Below are 19515 nucleotides of genomic sequence, written 5' to 3' on the forward strand. Positions count from 1 at the left end.
GAGACTAGCAGGTTTGTGGATAAGTTAGTTCGCCTTTGAGGTGAATTAAAGTCGAACTGAGGAATGGTTCTTCCGTCGTTTGAACTTTTTCGCTTTGGCTACAACTCCCTCGCATGTCGTGGCAAATTAAACGCTCTTCGCGACATATCAAACTAAACCAGATCATTCCTCGGTCACCCCGTGATTCCACTCTTAACTGATACCTACAGAGATCTTAGGGTTTGGACTGACGAGATGACGACCCTGCCGTTTGGGACCTCACGTGTGTGAACTCCTTTATTGCCCAGAAGATTACACGGAGTCTGCTCTGACACATCGGGTCACTTTTAAAAATGGTTACGACCACCGGTATCTGGTTGAACGAGTCTTCCTGGCTATCTCCCGATAAACATTTTTTTAAATAGCCGAAAATTGAATTTATTAGCAACATAAATTTGTACCATATTAAAAAAAATAAATTATTAATACAAAAAAATTTAAAGTTTTTATTGTGGAGCACAATGAATGTTTGAATTTGTATTACAATTCAGTTTATAAAACGACTGTCCTCAAAGCAGGAGATCGAAATCACTTTAAAGGACACAAAGCGACTCCAAACGAAGAACGGAGAACCCATTTTTTACACAGGAGAAACCATCAAAGGAAAAGTACCCAAAATACTTAAATTAAGGTCAATTTTAATTGGTCAGTCCCAAACTTCACTCACGGGGGAGTAGCAGTCCAGTTTATGTGTTCTGTCGAGTCTAAATACATTTCTAAATACACCACTGCAATATCTTCAGAGGACCTTCTCAAAGCAGGGACATTTTACGGGCCAGAAAATGTGAATTTCCAGCTGGGGACTTGTTCGGCAATTTCGGAGACATACGACGGGAAGCTGGGGCAAATAGAGTATTGGAAGCATCCGGAATGTGATAGATATTTCCTGAGGGTTGTCGTGTCCCAGAAAGTGAAGGACATTGTGAAAATATTCCCCGTGGCCATCCACAACACGTGCGGGGAAATCGACCAGAGCGAGGTCAATTTCAGTGTGTGTTTGACCAATGCGATGGACGTGAATGTCCGATTTAGTTCGATCAAGTTAGGTCGATGAGTATTACTGTAGTCTGGATATAAACGAATTGCTGTTTGGGACTGTCACCTTCAAGCACTACACCGCCCGCATTGTCCGCGTCAATTTGGAGTTGTGGCGGGAGGAGGTGGTGGATGTGGAGGACAGTTACCAGGAGAACTCATCACTGGTGTACCAGATCACGGTGATTGAGGGGTGTCCTGCCAAAGGTGTGAGGTGGGGATATTCTAGACGTCGAAATCCCCTTTCGGTTTATGTTGGGGGGGCTTGATTTGAGTCCTTCGCAGGAGTATGGACTGATCTGTGTGAAGGTGCAGTACTACTTTGCCCTGTCCATGTATGATGACGAGGAAAGGAGGTACTTCAAGAACAAGGTTGGGTTGCTGCCCGACTGCAGGCTGTCTTCTTCCACAGGTCGGCCATCGAGAAGAAGATCAGTGGGGAGGTGCAGGCAATCAGACATGAGGCTGCCAGAGTGTTCGGCACATTCTCGGGCATTCCCAGTGGAGTCTGACTATTTAATAAATTAATTTATTTAAATAGATTATTATTAGTGTTGTTATGTCATTTCAAGGACTGTTCAAGTCACTAGTGAAGGAGACACAGAACATAGTGGACAAGGCCGAGCGGACTGTCAGTTCATACGTCACCTCCGCAGCCATTGTATGATCGATGATACACCGACAGGACAAACTGAGGAATGGCAGTCATGTCAAGTTATTGTCTCGTTCTTCTGGCCAATACTTGCGGATAGTGAGGACGGACAAGGAGGACTGGGAGTGGAGTGCACTGTCAATGAGCGAGATGGAGGTAGGTGGCCTGAGTGACCCCAGTTGTGTGGGAGGTCCTTAATGTGGGCAGAAATGTGATTTGTCTCCACAATAACAACAACTACATGTCCATGAGGGACGGAGACCTCACTCTCGTCAACTGTGTATGTCTCTCTCACTACTGTAGGCTATCGGAGTGATGGTCCCCCCTTCCTGCCAGTTCATGGTCAGGACGCAGGACACCAAATTTGTCTCCTTTGAGTCCGAGTCAGAAAAGTTTAGTTTTCTGGGAGTCGTACCTGTGGGGACGTCGATTGCCACTTTTCTGTCATTTCCTGTTAGTTAGCTGTGCTCGCTTTTTTGGATTTATTAACTAACCTTAAAATTATTTCCTTATTTTGCGCTCTCCAGTGATAGTCCATTCCTGAAGCCTTCAATTGAGACTCATGAAGCTCTCCTGGATCGACATCCGGCCGTTCCAAGCGACTCACGAAATCCACCTCTCCCAGGGATTATTCAGTCATTGTCAGTCTCGGACGATGACATTAATTTTATCCTTCGCTCCAAGCAGCGGGGCGGGTCTAGACGGGCTGCGACCAGGACATTTTAAGGACCTAATCTCGCCGGACACTGGAAACTCGGGATCACGGCTTCTTTCGTCGATCCGTTCTCTTATCAACAGAATGCTTTCGGGAGATCTTCCAGAGCTAGTCCGTCACTTTTTCTTCTCTGCAAAACTGATCGCGCTAGAAAAGAAAGGAGGGGGTGTTCGACCCATTGCAGTTGGATCTGTCTTTTGTCGGCTAGCTTCAAAGATGGCATGCAGGGCTGTTATCCCAACATTAACCCCGCTATTGTGCCCTATTCAACTTGGAGTTGGTACCCCAGGAGGTTGTGAAGTTGCAATACACGGAATCCGTGCATTCAACCACATAAACAACAATACCCCCATATTATTGTTAAATTGGACATCCGTAATGCATTTAACACCATTCGCCGCGACTCTATATTGGAGAACTGTCTTGTCCCGAAATATACAACTATGTACTCAGCTCATACGCGAAACCATCCACCCTCGTCCATGGCCCTTACCATATTTCCTCGTCCTCGGAGGTTCAACAAGGAGACCCATTGGGTCCTGTTCTTTTTTGCCTTGGAATTAATCACATTGCTAAGAGCTGCTCAACCCCGCTGAATGTTTGGTACCTTGATGACTGCACCCTCGGAGGTCATCCCGAAACTGTCTTCAAGACGCTCGTTGACCTAATTCCGAGACTTGAACACTTTAAAAAGTGAAATCATTAATTTTGGGTTCCGTCGTGATGAATTCGAGGTTATTGTTTCCTCTTTCAGTGAGATAATTCTCGGAGCGTCCATCACGCCTAGTATCAGTCTGGAGATATTAGGCTGCCCATTGACAGATGGTGGAATCAAGGACGCTCTTGAATCTAATTTGTCCGTCTTAATTTGTTGGATTCACATACAGCCTTCTTCCTGCTCAAAAATGCTCTTGGCATCCAAAAATTAAATCATGTGCTACGAGGGTCACCCTGCGTCTTAGAAAATGATCAACTTCATTCTATTAATGTCCTTTTCCGGAAAACAACCGAACGCATCATAAACATCAAATTCGACGATCAAGGCTGGAAACAAGCTTCCCTTCCTGTCTCCTTTGGAGGTCTTGGCATCCGAAATCCTATCGATGTGTCCCGCATTCCTGTCTTTACTGTACAGCAGTCAAACTCTGGTTCAGAAGATTCTCCATTCCCTCCCCGAATCTTCAATACCTAAGATGACTGCCTACTTTGACAGTTGGAGCGCAAACGAATCGAAGCTGCCGTCGGACTTGTCCTTACAGAAGAGTTATGACATGATTGTGTGCGAAGGTCGGTTCGAGAGTCTCCTAAAGACATCGAATCAACACCGTAGATCATGCTTGCTTACCGGGAGGTCCACGGGGAGTGGAGAATGGTTGGAAGCTTTCCCGATCGGAAGCTTGGGGACTCTCTTGGATTCTGACACACTGCGAGTTGGTATCTGTCTACGTATCGGTCTCAAAGTTTGTGAACCACACAAATGCCGCTGTGGTGCATCGATTGATCAATTTGGACTTCACCTCTTTCTTGTCGAAAAAGCGCTGGTAGATTCCCGAGGCATTCAGCTCTCAACGACGTCATAAGAAGAGCTCTCAATTCAATCGGATTCCCATCAGTGCTGGAACCACCTGGATTGGACCGAGAAGATGGAAAACGCCTAGACGGGATGACTATCTTTCCGTTTTTGGAGGGAAAGCCTCTCGTATGGGATTCAACATGTTCCGACTCCTTGTCCAAGACAAACATGTTGGAAAGTGCCTGCAATGCTGGCACAGCTGCGGATAAAGCAGAGGACATCAAGAAGAAGAAATATGATGGGCTCACCGGTCGTTACGTTTTCCGGCCGGTTGCTGTCGAAACCCTGGGATCGATTGGGAAGGAGTCGTTGTCCTCAAGTGTATTGGACGTCTCAAGACCTTGAGAACACACAATCCTCTGGAGACGAGATGGCTCCTCCAGAAAGTGTCCCAAGCAATAGTGAGGGGAAACAGAATCGCCATCAGTTCTTCTTTACATACATTAATAAATTAATATCGTGAAAAAAAAGTTTAATTGACTATTTATTCCCTTCAAAACACAAGTTATTGGAGCCTCCTATGGGGGCATGTTGGCCTCCTGGATGAGAATGAAGTACCCTGCTTACATCACCAGGTGGTTTTCCTCTCTCAGTTAATCACCTATTTGGTTGAGTGATTATTTCTATACTATTTTCAAATCAATTTACAAACTTAAATTCACTGTAACAAACTGTTATATTCAAAATAAAAAACGAAATTACTCTCATCGAAGTGGAAATCATTTCCAAGGACCGCCTGAAGCTGGTTGAAGTTGAAAAATGTTATAAATACGATCTTGAGGGCAAGAAGTTGTCCAGCCTATACGGCATCCAAATAAAAATAATTCCACTGTTTATAAGCTGGGACGGGGTCGTTTAAAAGTTTTTAAAAGACTACATTTAAAAGTAGACACGCAAGTCTAAATGGAAAAGTTGGTATCAAGGACAGAACTCGGATATACAAACAGTCAGTCGTGTTGAAAAAACCTAGAAAAGTATGATGGTTCAGCAAAGCAAAATCACTGATGCAGAGATAAATTCATTTATTGATCTCTTAATTAAAGCAATTGGTTCGTATGAAGACAATATGAAGAGTAGGGGAAAAGGAGTCGTAACTGATTTGGAGGCAGAGGATATTAGAGGGATGTTGCTACTTACTCCTCTAAAATGAAGAGACTAATCTCTCGCGGATGATGAAAAATTAAAATCCTAATATTTAGTTTATTCAATTCTTTCAAATTGATATTTCAACCTTAATTAATTCAGCATTCTAAATTGATCTTTTTTCTTCTGTTTTGAATAAAGTCCATTAAATTAAACATTTCTGGTAATCAAATCTTTTTAATCACGGCAATTGATAACAACACTTAATTTGAATATTTTTAATAACAGTAAAATAGAATGAAAAACACTAATTTATACCACCTTGGAATTGATGCTTCCACAATGGACTTTGAAAAAGCATTCGGGAACATCAAAGTACTCTGAAATATTTCCACTAAATAGTACGTCTGCATTGGCGGGAGTTCAGTACGAGCCAAGGAATATGCTCGTTCTCTTTCTAGGACTTTGTTCGGGATCGATCAAGAATTGGATAATATTATTAACAAATCTGACCGGTATGTGATGTACAAGACGGGACCAATCCTCGTGGCAAGCGTAATATTTGTATATATTTAAGCACGGGATTGGAGAGAGTTCAACTTCAGTCATGCTCTATGAACTCTTTAAGCTTTTAAAATTTGCAAAATGTGTCGACCCCCTCATAATCAGAATTGGGACATGTGGCGGACTCGGACTGGATCCGGGGACAGTCGTCATCACCCAAAAAGCTTACGATGGATTTCTTCGAGAGTTCCTTTCAATCGTTGTTCAAACTATTCACGTTTAGGCTGTTTTAGGGAAAGAACAAAAACTAATTCCACAATACGACAGTGAAAGTATCTCAGAGTTGCTCGAATGTAAAAAAAATGATGACGATTTTAATCTAATTACGGGAAACACAATGTCTACAAACGACTTTTATTATGGCAAGAAATGAAACTCTATTTTAGCTCAGGGACGTACAGATGGACCGATTTTAATGTACGATGAACAACAAAGTCAAGATTTTTTAAGATCTCTGTCTTGTTTGGACATAAAAAATATAGAAATGGAGGCGTGTGCTGTCGGAGCTATTTGCACTTTCAACAATATAAGAAGTTAGTAAGATTGATTGATGTAGATGTCGTTATTTGCACGATCCTAGTGGATCGGTATCAGGAATCTCAAATAAATAAAAACAAACAAGAATTGCAAAAAATCTACGAACATGCATACAAGATAGTAACAAGATTTTTGAAAAAGAAACTTGGTCTTAACTAACATTTCATTAATCGATTTTCTTGTTTGCATAACATAATTTGTCTTGATCATATTTTTCTAGAATGCGTGGTTGTGTTATAATCCTGAAAGCGTCAAGATCGTATGTATTTTTCGTGCCTTTTAATGCCTTGAAGTTCTTTTGAGGTTACAGTATGTAGTGTTATTCTGGGTCGACTATGTCCCCGAATAGGTGCCATAAATTTTGAAAACAAAATTATTGATGCAAAGCTGACCTATTAGAGAAAAATTCTAATTAACATAATATGTGACATGGCGGATGAATACGTATGGGGAACCGGTTACATTCATAATGTCACTCTAGCCCGACACCTAACCGCTGTTCCTTAACTTTAAATCAAATTTTGATTTTTTTGGACGTTAACAAAGACAATTAGAATGTCCTAAATATAAATTTTAAATTAAAATACTTGCATTTTTGATTGAGTTAAACTAGATTTTCAAATTGATTTTCAATATTTTCTAAACACATAATTTGATATAACCTGCAACAAAAGTGTTGATTTCGCCTATCTATCATCCCTCGATATCTTTCGAAAGGACTCTGATCTGAGAAAAAATGTACAGCTTGTTATAATAGTACACTACATTTTGTTTAAAAACCTACAATCATCAAAGACTGTAAAAATCCATTTATAATTATTATTTAGAGCTAAAAACTCGTTTATAGATCCAAAAGATCTAGCTAAAATCTTTCATTCTGAAAAACATATCCCCAACATACATTAAAGTTTATAAAGACGTAAAAACTCTTACTTGATTTTGAATGAATTTATTATGTGTGTAAAAAAAAATTTATTATGTCATTTTTATTAACAAGGTAACTTTGTCCACAAAAACAATTTTTCCAAAGCATGAAGAGCAATGTTCAGCAGTACTTCGAGTGTCGACTTATCATGAGACAAAAGTCTACATCGTCGACATTTATCACTTGAGTGAATGACTCGATCCTCACTAGTTTTCTCACATCTCTTACCACTAATCAATGTCTAACTCTAATATTCCATATAATATATATGGTGCGTCAGATAGAGCTAATATGAATATCATTTCATCAGGATATCAATTATCATCATTCGCAAACAGACAATATTAATGTGGAACAAACACAACACAAAACAAAAAACGGAAAGTCGCGTGAAATAAAGCAATAGAATTTTTATAAAAATATATATTTGTAATTAAATTGTAAATAAAAGATACACATAGTCAAAAAGGTTTACCTATATTTTTTCCTATAGGAATCCCAGAAGTTTTACATTCCGTATTCAGAAGATCTCGCCTGCTGTTTTATGAAGGAATTGTCTCTCAATCCTGTAAGCAGATTCTGTTTGGTGTTCTTTTTTTGTTATTGTTTTTCCTATCAAATATATAGGGAAAAATTGTCCTTTTTAAATTACGAAGAAGACAGGTTATTCCGATTTAATTAAATATATATTTTTAGAAAAATTCTATTGCTTAAATTCACATTCATTTACGATCCAAAACGACTGGGAATTAACACAACGGTTTTTGAAAAATTGCTTATTTAAAGGGATACAAATTTTACAAAACTGTAAATTTAATACAGAACACGTTGCGACACATACAAAGGAACTTGAAATTCTAAATTACGTTGAATTTCCCATTGGAGAAGTATTTTCGAATTTAACCAACTTGGGCTCATTGTAATCAACATTCATTAATATCAGTTACTGTAGTGGAAACTCGTTGACGAGAATACTAAACAGCTTATTTGAAAACTTGAATCACTAGAGTACTAAGATTATGCAGTAATCTTCGTTACCTGGATGTAGATGCCTTTGCAAGTCTACGCAGTTTAAAAGCTTTGTACAAATCCTATAAAGTGACATGCCATCAAATATTATTTTCTTTCGCCAAAAATCGGTCCTCCACTCCGTTTTTAATATTTTAAATTACTGACTGTGTAAACGCCCCGTGGAATCGTTGCCTTCCTTCACTGTAAAATTAAGTTTGAAATTCAAAAAATTATATTTTAAGAAAATTCCAAGATTCTACCAAAGGTTAGGGTTCTGATTCCTTGTGGTGTGTCCACGGCGATAACCAGAGACTTGTTGGCACCGTTGCTGGCTCTCATCCTCATGATCAACTCCAAGACGGGGATGTGGGCAGAGGGGGGTACACACCACACCACATGACTCGAATGACAGACGAGGGGCACATCTATTGTATTCGATGGTGGCTAACCAGGGTAAAGTGTCAGGTCGCCCCCGTATTTGATTCCCGGACAGACGACCAACCCCAACGATCCAAAGTAGTCCTCACAGTTCTCACGCCTATTTTGTTTTACTAAAGAGTTGGTAGTGTCGGAATAATTGAGGGTTGTGTTGGTTGGATATTGTTCTCCACTGTGATGCATACAGCTATTTATTACATTTTCGGGCAATGATAGTCCAATTTATTATATTATTAGATTAATGACCGGTCTGCCACAATAGCACATGACTACTTCCACTGCAAAGGTTTGTTCCCGTCGTGGGGCACTTCCTTGTAGACGTACTTGAGTGTGTTGATCCTCTCTCTCACTCAACCCACCCCCAAAGGAGTCCACCTTCCCTCGGAACAGCTCTGCGATATCAGCATTCCTATTTCCTTCTGAGAACTGACTAAGCCACCTTCGAATCGCCCGAGGTGTTTGGACGTAATTTCCTATATGAGGGGGTACTTTTCGACGAGGGTCTTCAATTGAGAGAGGGTGATGCAGGTTTTGTCCTCAGCTGTCCAAACAGTCAGGTCCTTTTAAAAATTAATGATGGTAAATAAGTTAAAATAAAAATTAATATTTAAGAATAATTAGTCAGTATGGCCATCTCACATTTGTTGTTTAACAGCAAAGTATTATTAATTGCCTTGTTGACTATCCTCGTTTTCTATGGAATACTATCAGTGCCCGAGTCCCCCACAATCAGCCACCGAGAACTAATGTGCACTCTCCTCGAGGCTCTCAACAATGGGGCAGAACAGGTCCGGTCAGGGAAGGCCTTCACGGAACATTCGAAGGGGTTTTCGGACGGGTTCAACCAACCAGTCACCTCAACTGACATTGATTCCAACAATCACATTTTGTCCACTCTTGATTATCATTTGGGGGGCAAAATTAGAGTGAGGAGTGAAGAAGGAAGAACAAGAGCAGTGGCGATAAGTGGTAATGTGACGTGTGACTTGGACTCCCCGACCAACATGGAGTACCCCACAGAGGACATGACAATATGGATCGACCCCCTCGACGCCACCCAGGAATTCACTGGTTGCCCGATGTGTGCAAATTGTCGTAGAAGGTCTGTTGGAGTATGTGAGCGTGATGGGGTGTGTGGTCGTGGGGGGGCAGCCCGTCATCGGCATCGTCATCTTCCCCTTTCAACACCCGTCTCGTCGAACATGTGACCGACTTGTGGGAGGGCGTAGATTGGGGGTACCACTCCGACGGGAAGGGACGAAGCAATGTCCTCCTCTCCACTGGGGGTGCCACTCCCTACCAACTGGTCATGTCCCGCTCACACGCGTCCAAATCGGCCTTTTCCCAGATGGACGTGAATGTGACGCGGGCGGGGGGATCGGGTGAGTGGGGGACTTGACTGGCAGGGTACAAGAGTCTGCGTGTGCTGGAGGGGCAGTACGACCTGTATTTGCACACATCCCGCATCAACAAGTGGGATTTGTGTGCTCCCGATGCATTGGCCAGGTCGAGTGGAGGCCGCATGGTCGACCTGGACATGAACCCTGTCGACTATGACCACGACCACGTCCATCGATCGGGGGTTCTCGTGTATAGGGATGCAGAGGTTGTCAATATCCTCACTCCCGCCCTTCAACAATTACGCAATTGACAACTGGTGTTATTGTCCCCATTCTTTTACATTTATCACACAATTCAAGTCCAACAACAGAGGGGGGTTTCTCACGGGGTCTGCCTCCTCCATGAAAGATAGCACGTGGACTGCGATTTGTCATTGTTGGCCTCGTCGGCAGTTGGGATCCCGTCATATGCTGGTTGTTCCATGGGTGCCTAATGCTAATTATGGTTGATGTGTAACGACGAGGGAAGGTTGGACATTTTGACTGTGTGGTACATTCGAGCACCGTCCGTAAAGGAGAGGAATCGGTGGGTTGGACATAACCGTGCCCAACGCATCAACCAACATGACAGGAGGGACAAGTACGACTTTTTAGATTTTGAGTATCGTCATTTTCGGTATCTTTTATTTCCATTTCACATTTCTCCATGTTTTCGTCATTTTTAAGAATGTTTCGTCAATAAACTCATCTTTTATTCTTAACTCTATGATTTCTTCCAGGTCAGTTACATCAATTCATCTAGTATTTCTCCGAATCCCGAGATTTCACACGAAAAATCATCAATAATTCCACATTTGATTATTCCTGTGTCCAATGGTTGTAATCTTGTTGAGTTGTTTGGAAAAAATAGATTCAATCGTATATCGTTAAGTTTTCCCACTTCTTCCTAATACTCTAGTAAACGTGCACTTCTGAGTTGACAGTCGAGAACTGCTATTCACTGTTATTATAAGCTGTCTAAAATTTTAAGTGTTTTGGATGAAGCATTCTTGACTGGCTTAACCAAACACGTTCTTTTTTGATTTGAGTTGTTCTGTAAAGTTCTGTTTGAGGGATTCCAGCATTTTTAAGCTTCGACGTAAGTATATTCTTTATTCTCCACGAGATACCTTCACAGACTTATAATGTAGTCATGGAATATCAAACTGGAGTTTTGAGTACATAAAAATAAATCTTAATAATTTATATAACCCCATTCCCTGGAAATTAAGACTTTATACAACCCTTTCAATGTGTTGGCGAGTATTTTGACTGTACGTTATCCCGAGTATTTTGACTGTTTTGGTGTGGGGAATTTGAATATTGTTAATTTTGATTGTCGAAGTGAAATTGTGTTCTCGTGTATTACTTGTTAGAAGAGTGACTGATGATTTGGTTGGTGATAGGGATAGCCCGTTTAGAGTAATCCAGTTATATTCTCAATAATGAGGACCTTCCCGCCATAAAAATTAACAAAAATATTTTTTGGATTTTGGTTAAAATGTTCAGCACGCATTTTCTTGACTCACATGATCAAGTCCTTGAAACTTTCCTACCAAAAAAATTCTACATTTTGGTTAAAATGAGCAACAAGCATGTTCTCGAATTACATGATGCGGTCCTTTAAACTTTCACGCCAAATAAAATAAAAAAAATTGTTCTCTATTTTGGTTAAAATAAACAACGAGAATGTCCTCGACACGCATGATGAAATCCATTAAATGTTTTCTCTTTAAAATTAAATGCCAATATATCATTATCGATTGTGAATTAAATTTAAAAAAATAAAAACGAAAAAGAAAAGAAGATACCACAAAATCCAAAAAGGAAAACTTCAAATATGCCACGGAATGAAGTTAGTTATCAAAATTTGATGGCCAACGTAATGGAAGAGACGATATTAACATGCAAGATTGTTGATTGGTGTGTTTTATTGGAATGTTTGATTAGTGTGTTTGTGTAGGTGAGGATGTTTATATTCCACGAATTTTGGTTTGTTTTTAGAGAGCGGTGCTTTTTCCATGGACAGCTGTATGTGGGATGTTTGAGGGTAGGCAGAAGAGAAAAGTTATTCATATATGCCAAGGAAGGAGGGACAATAAACATTGTTTATTAACAGTCGTTAGAATAGGGTTACATCAAACCAGGTCGTTTAATATATTAGCTTATAGTTTTTTGATGAAACAGGCCTTCCGCAGGAGCAAGGTCCGGTCTGTTTTTGCGGTTTTATAATGAAAACAATATTACCTTGGAGGTTCACATAGAATGGAAGATCAAAATAATTCAATTACCAAGTCGTTTCCAAGTTTAAGAACTACATTGACATGTTATTGGGACATGGTGTGTCGTAAGAGAGTATGATTGTCCAATTGGGCACAAAGATGTTCTCATTAATTATTAAACAAATGTCGTTTTAAATAGCAAAAGTCAGGCATGGACCAACTCCAACTGGTCGAAATCAACAGAATGGAGCAAATGGACGGCCCTGTCAATAAAGGAGGCGTGTTGTGAGTCCCCCTCGGCCACGATCTGATTCATGGACTGCATGTAGGCATCGACGGTCTCCAAACACACAGACTGGGAGGACCCTACGACGAACAAGCCTCCCCACCTGGCAATGGCAGATCCCTGAACATGTCACACAAAGTGTTCCTCAGTTTGCTCAAATGAGCCTCCAATATGGCATTGTTGGCCATCTGCTGGGAGTGCTCCTCCTCCAACTTGGCACTCGTCGACTTTAACTTGTCGATGGCTGCGTGGAGGGTCGCGTTCTTCTCCTCCAGGTCGGTGATCTCGCAGCGGAGGGATTTGAGTTCGTTCTCCCGCACTGCCGTCAGTCAACAAACAACCCCGGTTGTGCTCGATGAACTCCTCCGTGAAAATGGGCACCGTGAAGAACGGAGTCACCGCCGCCGACTCCTCCTTCGTCGCCCCCCTCACACTTATTTCCTTCGTCCTCCGTTTCCTTGGACCTCCGTGTTTTCGCGGCAGAGGCTTGTTCTTCAGGTTGGCTTGGCGAATGTATTTCTGGAATGAAATATATCTTCACTCTTTTGCGGTAGTCTGGCAGGCGTGTCCACTCCAGTGATATTTGTTGTGGAGAACTGGCCTCCTTCCCCATTTCCTTTCTTCTCGCTATTTCGAAGCGTTTGAATGCTGGTGGGGTAGACGGGGATGACTACCTTCTCGTTCGTCCTCATTTATAGAGATCTCTGTCATGCAATATGGTACTGCATTATCCATCTCCACGTCGTCCATGTTTGTCAAAAGTTTATTTAAATAAATTATTTAAATAATAACAATTGTTCTACATATTTTATAAATCCATAAAAGGACACAATCATTCCTAAACAGGTGTGGGCGTTAACTGAGGGGGAGCTAAATGGAGATAGCCTACTTTTCTCAAAATCACAATCCTAAAAATTAAAACTTGTTTATTAATATAAATTAAAAAGTATTTTATTTCATAAAAATATTGTTGTTTCTTGTGGTGTATGATTCGTGATCTTCAATGTGCCTCCGAAATGGCCGATTCTCTCACACATAAAATAGGACATTCCCAGGAGGGGAGTGGGGGACAGCGTGTGTGGGGTGGCCTGAACACTCCCGACCACCCGTCAATCGTCATGGTTGGTCATATCATATATTTAGCGCCAATTGGAGTCGAACAGAAGAGATTCGTTGTTGGGCATTCTGGACGACTGTCGACTGCACGTTGGAATGTACTTAATGTGTAGATCATGAGGGAGGCTGAGGAGTATTTGGGGAGAAGGATGGAGGAGACGTGGAATAAGTGCAAATCACAAGTCTTTTCCCACTCTTCCCTGTCCTTGTCGGTATGTTCTACCACAAAGAGCAGAATAGAGTGACCTGAGTGAGAAAACAGTCCTCCACCAAAGTGAGTACGTCCGCAATTATGTCTCCACAATAAAAGAATTTTGTCATGAAATATTCGAAAAGCAGTCGAGGGCGTGTCTGATGGACATGTTCCTGAATTGCCCCAGTCGGCCTCCCCCAGTTGTGTCCATTCAGCAGTCTAGAATGTCTACGATCTGTGGAGGATTATCAGCAAACTCAGTTCGGGTGTGTCCTCTGCAGAGCGAATTGACCTTTCGTTGGACTATCTGCACGAGAGGTGTCATTTAGTGGTGGATGGGCAGTTTCATGTCTAAACTGGAGTGTGGTGGACTGCCGGGCATTCTGGACATGACTCGGTCGATGGGGATAAGTGAGGACTACGAGGTGGAGTAGTGTGGATATGAGTAGGACGGGATAGTGGAGGGAGTCCCCCTCTGGCAAGTCATCTTCTACTGTCTCCGAGGGAGGGTGTACGACGTGGTCACTCAACTGCTCTCCTCCATGGTCCCCAATGACCCTCTCTCCCTCTGTCTCCTCTCACACATTCGAGGGGAGGCAGTGCAAACAGACCGACTGGCACTCCCCTCCGATAAATACAAACGACTGATTTGTTTGATGTTGTTGGGGGAGAGTGGGAGTGTCCACGTCGAGGGGGACGACTGGTTGTGGTGGACACTCTCTCTCCTCAGGAAGGATGGGGGCACTCAATACTTGTCTATGGGGGACTGCACAGATCTAAGAGTGCTACTTTTGTCGGGACAGTTCACTCAAGTCATGTCCGCACTGGACAATTGTGACCCCCCTTTCTTTGTTCACTCCCTTCCTCTGGTCCTCATGCTCATCCAGAGTGGGGTACTGGCCAACAGTCCGGAATGTTCTCGAATGTGCTGGCGGGTGTTGAAGACCTACGTGTTCAGGTTTCTGAAGGGGGATTTGGGAGGGACGTTGGACTGTCTCTCCTTCCTGTGGTTGGCTGGTGGTGTGACGTGCAGTCCCCTCTCCAATGGGAATAATATGTTTGTGGAGACGGTGGCCTCCCTCATCAATCACACCAATTTTGAGGTCATTTTGGGGAAGAGGGGTGGGGGATATGGACTGATTGACAAGTACTTCGACAGTCCTCGCTCGTTCGTCCTCTCCCTGGCCGACCATTTGAGGGAGAACAGACAGGTGGAGAATGCCATTCATGCATACAACTTGGCCAATGTTGTGTCCTTTGTGAGTGTAGAGTGTTGACGAGTGTCTGGACTTGTTTTTCGAGAATTATCTCATCCTCCTCTCCAAACAGGACAGTCCGGAGAGAAGGAGTTTGGAATCAGTGGGACTCCACTTGGCCGAAAAGTACTCCTCCATGTATTATTCAGTTACCGGAAAGAGGAAGTAAGACATGAGAAAGTGCAGAGTTTGTACATCATCCTCGACCTGACCACGTTTTATAACTTGTTCAACCAGGGGGACTACGAGGAGTCCATTAATGTATTGTCCTACTCCCAGCCATAGTTAATCGAGGCCATCGGACTCTTCCCCCTCTCCAACTCACTCGTCCACTCCAAAGTCCAGCGGTTTGCCAAACTGTCGGCTGAGGTTGCATTGGGAGTCATGTCTGGTAGGTCAGGTGGTGTATGTGTGATTTGTTATTGGCCAATATGATGGCCATCCAACACATCTTCCTCACACTCTCAAATGCTTCGGTTCATTCCCTTTCATATTCCAGGCCAAATGTCTATTGAAGAAGAAGGGGAGGGCTCTCATTAGTTATGTCGGACATTTGCCCTACCAGTTCCCACCTGAGTTCACTGCCAAGTTGATTGAGATCGAGTCGTCTTTGCTTGTCGAGTCTCCCGTCTAGTTTGTTATTTTTGTGTTTCCCATTTGTATCATCTTTATTTCCAATCGGATTAGGCGACCTTTAAGTTCTGTTTAATGCTCCCGATATGTCCTATGAGGCCAAGTGTACGTCAACCTGGTCCTGTGATCGAAACCCCCAAGACAATCAGCAGTCTTTAGAATTATTATTGGTCTACAGTTTTTCGTCGGCTCTTCAGATTTCCCGATTTCTCTATAAAAATTCTTTTGCTATCGTGACAGAGTGAGTTTTACAAATATATCATTCAACATTTTTACAGCTCGATGCTTATTTTGAGATAGAAATAAGTCGGTTACTCATGTCTGATATTTGGTAGAGAAAAAAGGGAATATCGGCTCGTTAAAAAAGGTGTCAAAATAAAGTTGGATTCGAATATGGCAAGAATCAAAAATAAATTTGAATTAGGAACAGATATCCGATCCTTGATTAATTACTAGTCAAATTTCTCGGTTATAACTTATGTTTTGCTATACGTGTGCTTCACTTAAAAAATTAAGCTGTGATTAGGAATTCATTAAAAATTGAGATTATGGCAAAATATCGACCGAGAAAATAGTTGAGAAATTACAATCATGTTTTAGTTTTCCACCAACTACATCTCCTGAGCGAATTTACAAATTACGACGACAATGCATGTTGTACGCAATAATGATTAATCAAAAAATTAAAGCTCATTCTTTTATGTCCAAATGATTATGAAAGGAGACAATATTTGAATGCTGATGGAATGTATAATTTTATCTTATAATTTTACCAGCTTGAAGACTTGTAGCAATCTGAGAGGGGTTATTTTTGTTTAAGTAACAAGAGAACTCATTCATGCGAGGATGACCTCCTTATTTGCGGAAGGATTATCGCATAGTATATTTTCATTAATAATATTTTAGTTGTCTCAACATGCAATTCGCTTATTTGGTAGCTCCCACGGCCTTAATATGAGTGTTAAATCAGATAATTTATTACAATAATATATCTAATTTATTAAGTAATGTTTTGGCTACAATGTGGCAATTTTACAGCGACTGCCTACTTAAATGTTTACTGGTTTAGAAACGAAATATAAAGACGCCAGCTCTCTCACCATCGTCCACCAAAGAAAGCTGTCTCAAAATATATGAGCACTCAGATATGTCTGCGATAGTCTTCTCTGTTGAATGAAGTTGTATTATCATCAAAAGCATACATCAAAGGAAACAGGCTTATTTACAATGGGAATCGTTCCCGCCAATATATAAATGCGCGCGTTCGTTGGCAGTTTAGTTTGAATGAACAATTGTTGGTTGTCAGTTCCCGTTTGTGCTCAGTTCTGCCAAAATAAGTGTCCTCTATCCTCGGACGAGTGTGTCTACGCACACCCAAAGGCGGGAGTGGAAATCATAAATGGTCAGACCACCACCTGCTATGACTACCTCAAAGTAAGTGTTGTTTATGTAATTATCCGAATAAATGCTTTCGGGGCAAATGTAAGTTCTATCACCCTCCCAAACATATTGGCCAAAGGGTGACTAGTCAGGGAACTCGGCAACGAACGAACACTCCACTCATCTGTCCAGTAAATATTCATGTTGATCATCACTAGTTAATGATCCCCGTCCTCTGCTTACAAAATGACCCAATTCCCTGTTACGCGGTTGTGCCGTACTTGATGTACCCCTTCTGTTTGCAGTACCATGCGAGTTTCACTGAGGACAACTAGTTTTGTTAATAAAAGTTTGTTTATGACTCTACTTTGGCCAAGTTGAATTCGATGCAATTGTCATTATCTCAATTGATTGTAAATAGACAAGGGTTCCTTCAGATTTTGTGTTATTCTTCTGCTAGTACAATTCCATTACTCTGAACATTCTACAGAAACATTCATGACCCACTATTTGTAAAATTATTTTCAACTTGACACATTGTCATTTTTATAAATATCGCTTATTCGGCAATATTGTTAAAACATCAAAGATAACTCAATACTGAAAGTTTAGTATGGTTTTAAGAAACAAGATCAAAGAAATATATTCGAGTTTTCTAAAAGTATTTTCACTGCCTCCTTTATACAGCATTTTGAGAAATGTTTACAATTTGAATATAGCAATGCTTATTTTCTTGGCTTAAAATTATTATAACTTATTAAATTTTTATTGCTCTCTGTTTTCAATTCTGAACATCGCCTTTGACAAAATCGGTTGAACCCAAGAAAACTTCCTGTCAGGTTCGGAGAGATCGGCTTCCGATCGCCCAAAGACTGGTTGCCAGAAGCTGCTAACTTGTCCGAGAGATTCTACTCCTTTTCAATGAACTCTCTTTGGATTTACTGGCTGATGACCTGCAAAAATTTTGGACCGCAGCCAACCCCCTCTGAGATGTGCAGACAGAGGACTGGGACGAGATTTAGGCACACTCCGTTTCCATTCTACAGCCCCTACTAGACCAACACGCCTGGCCTGCCTGCATTCCACAGCACACAAGCACATGGTTCCTGGCTCAACGCCTTTCGTCGAAATTAACGGACTCGTTGTTAAATGACGAGACCCTCTGGAATATACATAAAATAGAAAAACTAAAATTACGCTTTTTCCCAAAAAAAAGAACACAGGGTACTTGCTTAGGTTCAAAAGGGTGATGTCCACTAAGTCAAAAATTACTCTTATTGTTGCTAAAAGACCTAAAGATCGCCATACTGCAAATTTAGTAGATTTGAGAAAGTATGTTAGCCTTAATAGCGATAATGAATGGGTATTCTTTTTTTAATATAAATTGTTTTTTTAGAAACAAATAATATTTTAACAAAAAACTTGTAAAAACATGTTAGGGGTTTGCAATCGACGCTTAATTTAATAAATTCTTAATTGTAAAACGATTAGATCAGGGGTGCGCAAGTGCGGCCGTGAGTCGATGAATGTGCGGCCGTGGGCACAATTAGGTCATCGAGCAACTAATCTTAAATATAATGCTCATAGTATTAATAAATCAAGAAAAACCCTAAATAATAATTAAAAATATTCATATTAAATAAAATTCTATTTTTATATAATGGTTAACCTTTATTAAAAGTAATTATCATAAACGGTTTAATTTATTTATGTCATTACCTGTTAAAAGACGACGTTCTTTGAATTAAGAAAAAAGAAAATTTAATATCAACTGTGAAAGTGAATACTTCGTAGTCGAAACAGACAACAATAGCATACAATGCTTATTGTGCCATGAGATTGTGAAAACTATAAAACGGGACAATGCTAAACAACATTTTCAAAGACATTTAGACCACCTAGTTGTCAAGTCCAAGTGTTCAAGAGAAGATTCCGCCGAAAATTTGAAATACAAATTAAGACAACAAAAAAAATGTTTAAAAACTTTTTTAAATGTGGCAAATGCAAGAGTTGAAGCATCCTTTCGAGTTGCTCATATCCTTGGATCTGCTGGAAAACCTTTTTCAGACGGCGAACTTATGAAAAGATGTATCATGGAATCAGTTAAATGCATTGATCCCGACAAGGAGCATAACTTTGAAGCAATTCCACTTTCACGTGACACAATTCAGCGCCGAAAGTTTCATATTGCCGAGCATCTTAATCTATCACTCTTACAAAAATTAAATTCTCAAACTACTTTATTTTCACTTGCCATTGATGAGTCGAATGATATATGTGATTCTGCTCAGCTGATCATATTTATTCGTACTCTATCCTTCGATTTTGAAATACATGAGGATTTTCTATCCATGAAGTCACTACCTGGAAATGTACGGGGTCAAGATATATTTAAAATAGTTAAACAATGTTGTTTGGAATTCAAATTGGACATGACATGTCTAAGAGGAATATGCACAGATGACGCACCAGCAATGT

General features: G+C 40.9%; 1 protein-coding gene across 1 annotated transcript; it reads left to right on the forward strand.

The window, feature by feature from the left end:
• The first annotated feature begins 5394 nt into the window (after window positions 1-5394).
• Window positions 5395-5884, forward strand: LOC115232267 (uridine phosphorylase 1-like). The gene is made up of 2 exons (XM_029802100.1): window positions 5395-5472; window positions 5675-5884. Exons 1-2 carry the CDS (start codon window positions 5395-5397, stop codon window positions 5882-5884), a joined length of 288 nt encoding a protein of 95 aa, XP_029657960.1.
• Window positions 5885-19515: the final 13631 nt, after the last annotated feature.

The sequence above is a fragment of the Octopus sinensis genome, unplaced genomic scaffold, assembly GCF_006345805.1.
Source record: "Octopus sinensis unplaced genomic scaffold, ASM634580v1 Contig20285, whole genome shotgun sequence".
Classification (NCBI taxonomy): Eukaryota; Metazoa; Mollusca; class Cephalopoda; order Octopoda; family Octopodidae; genus Octopus; species Octopus sinensis.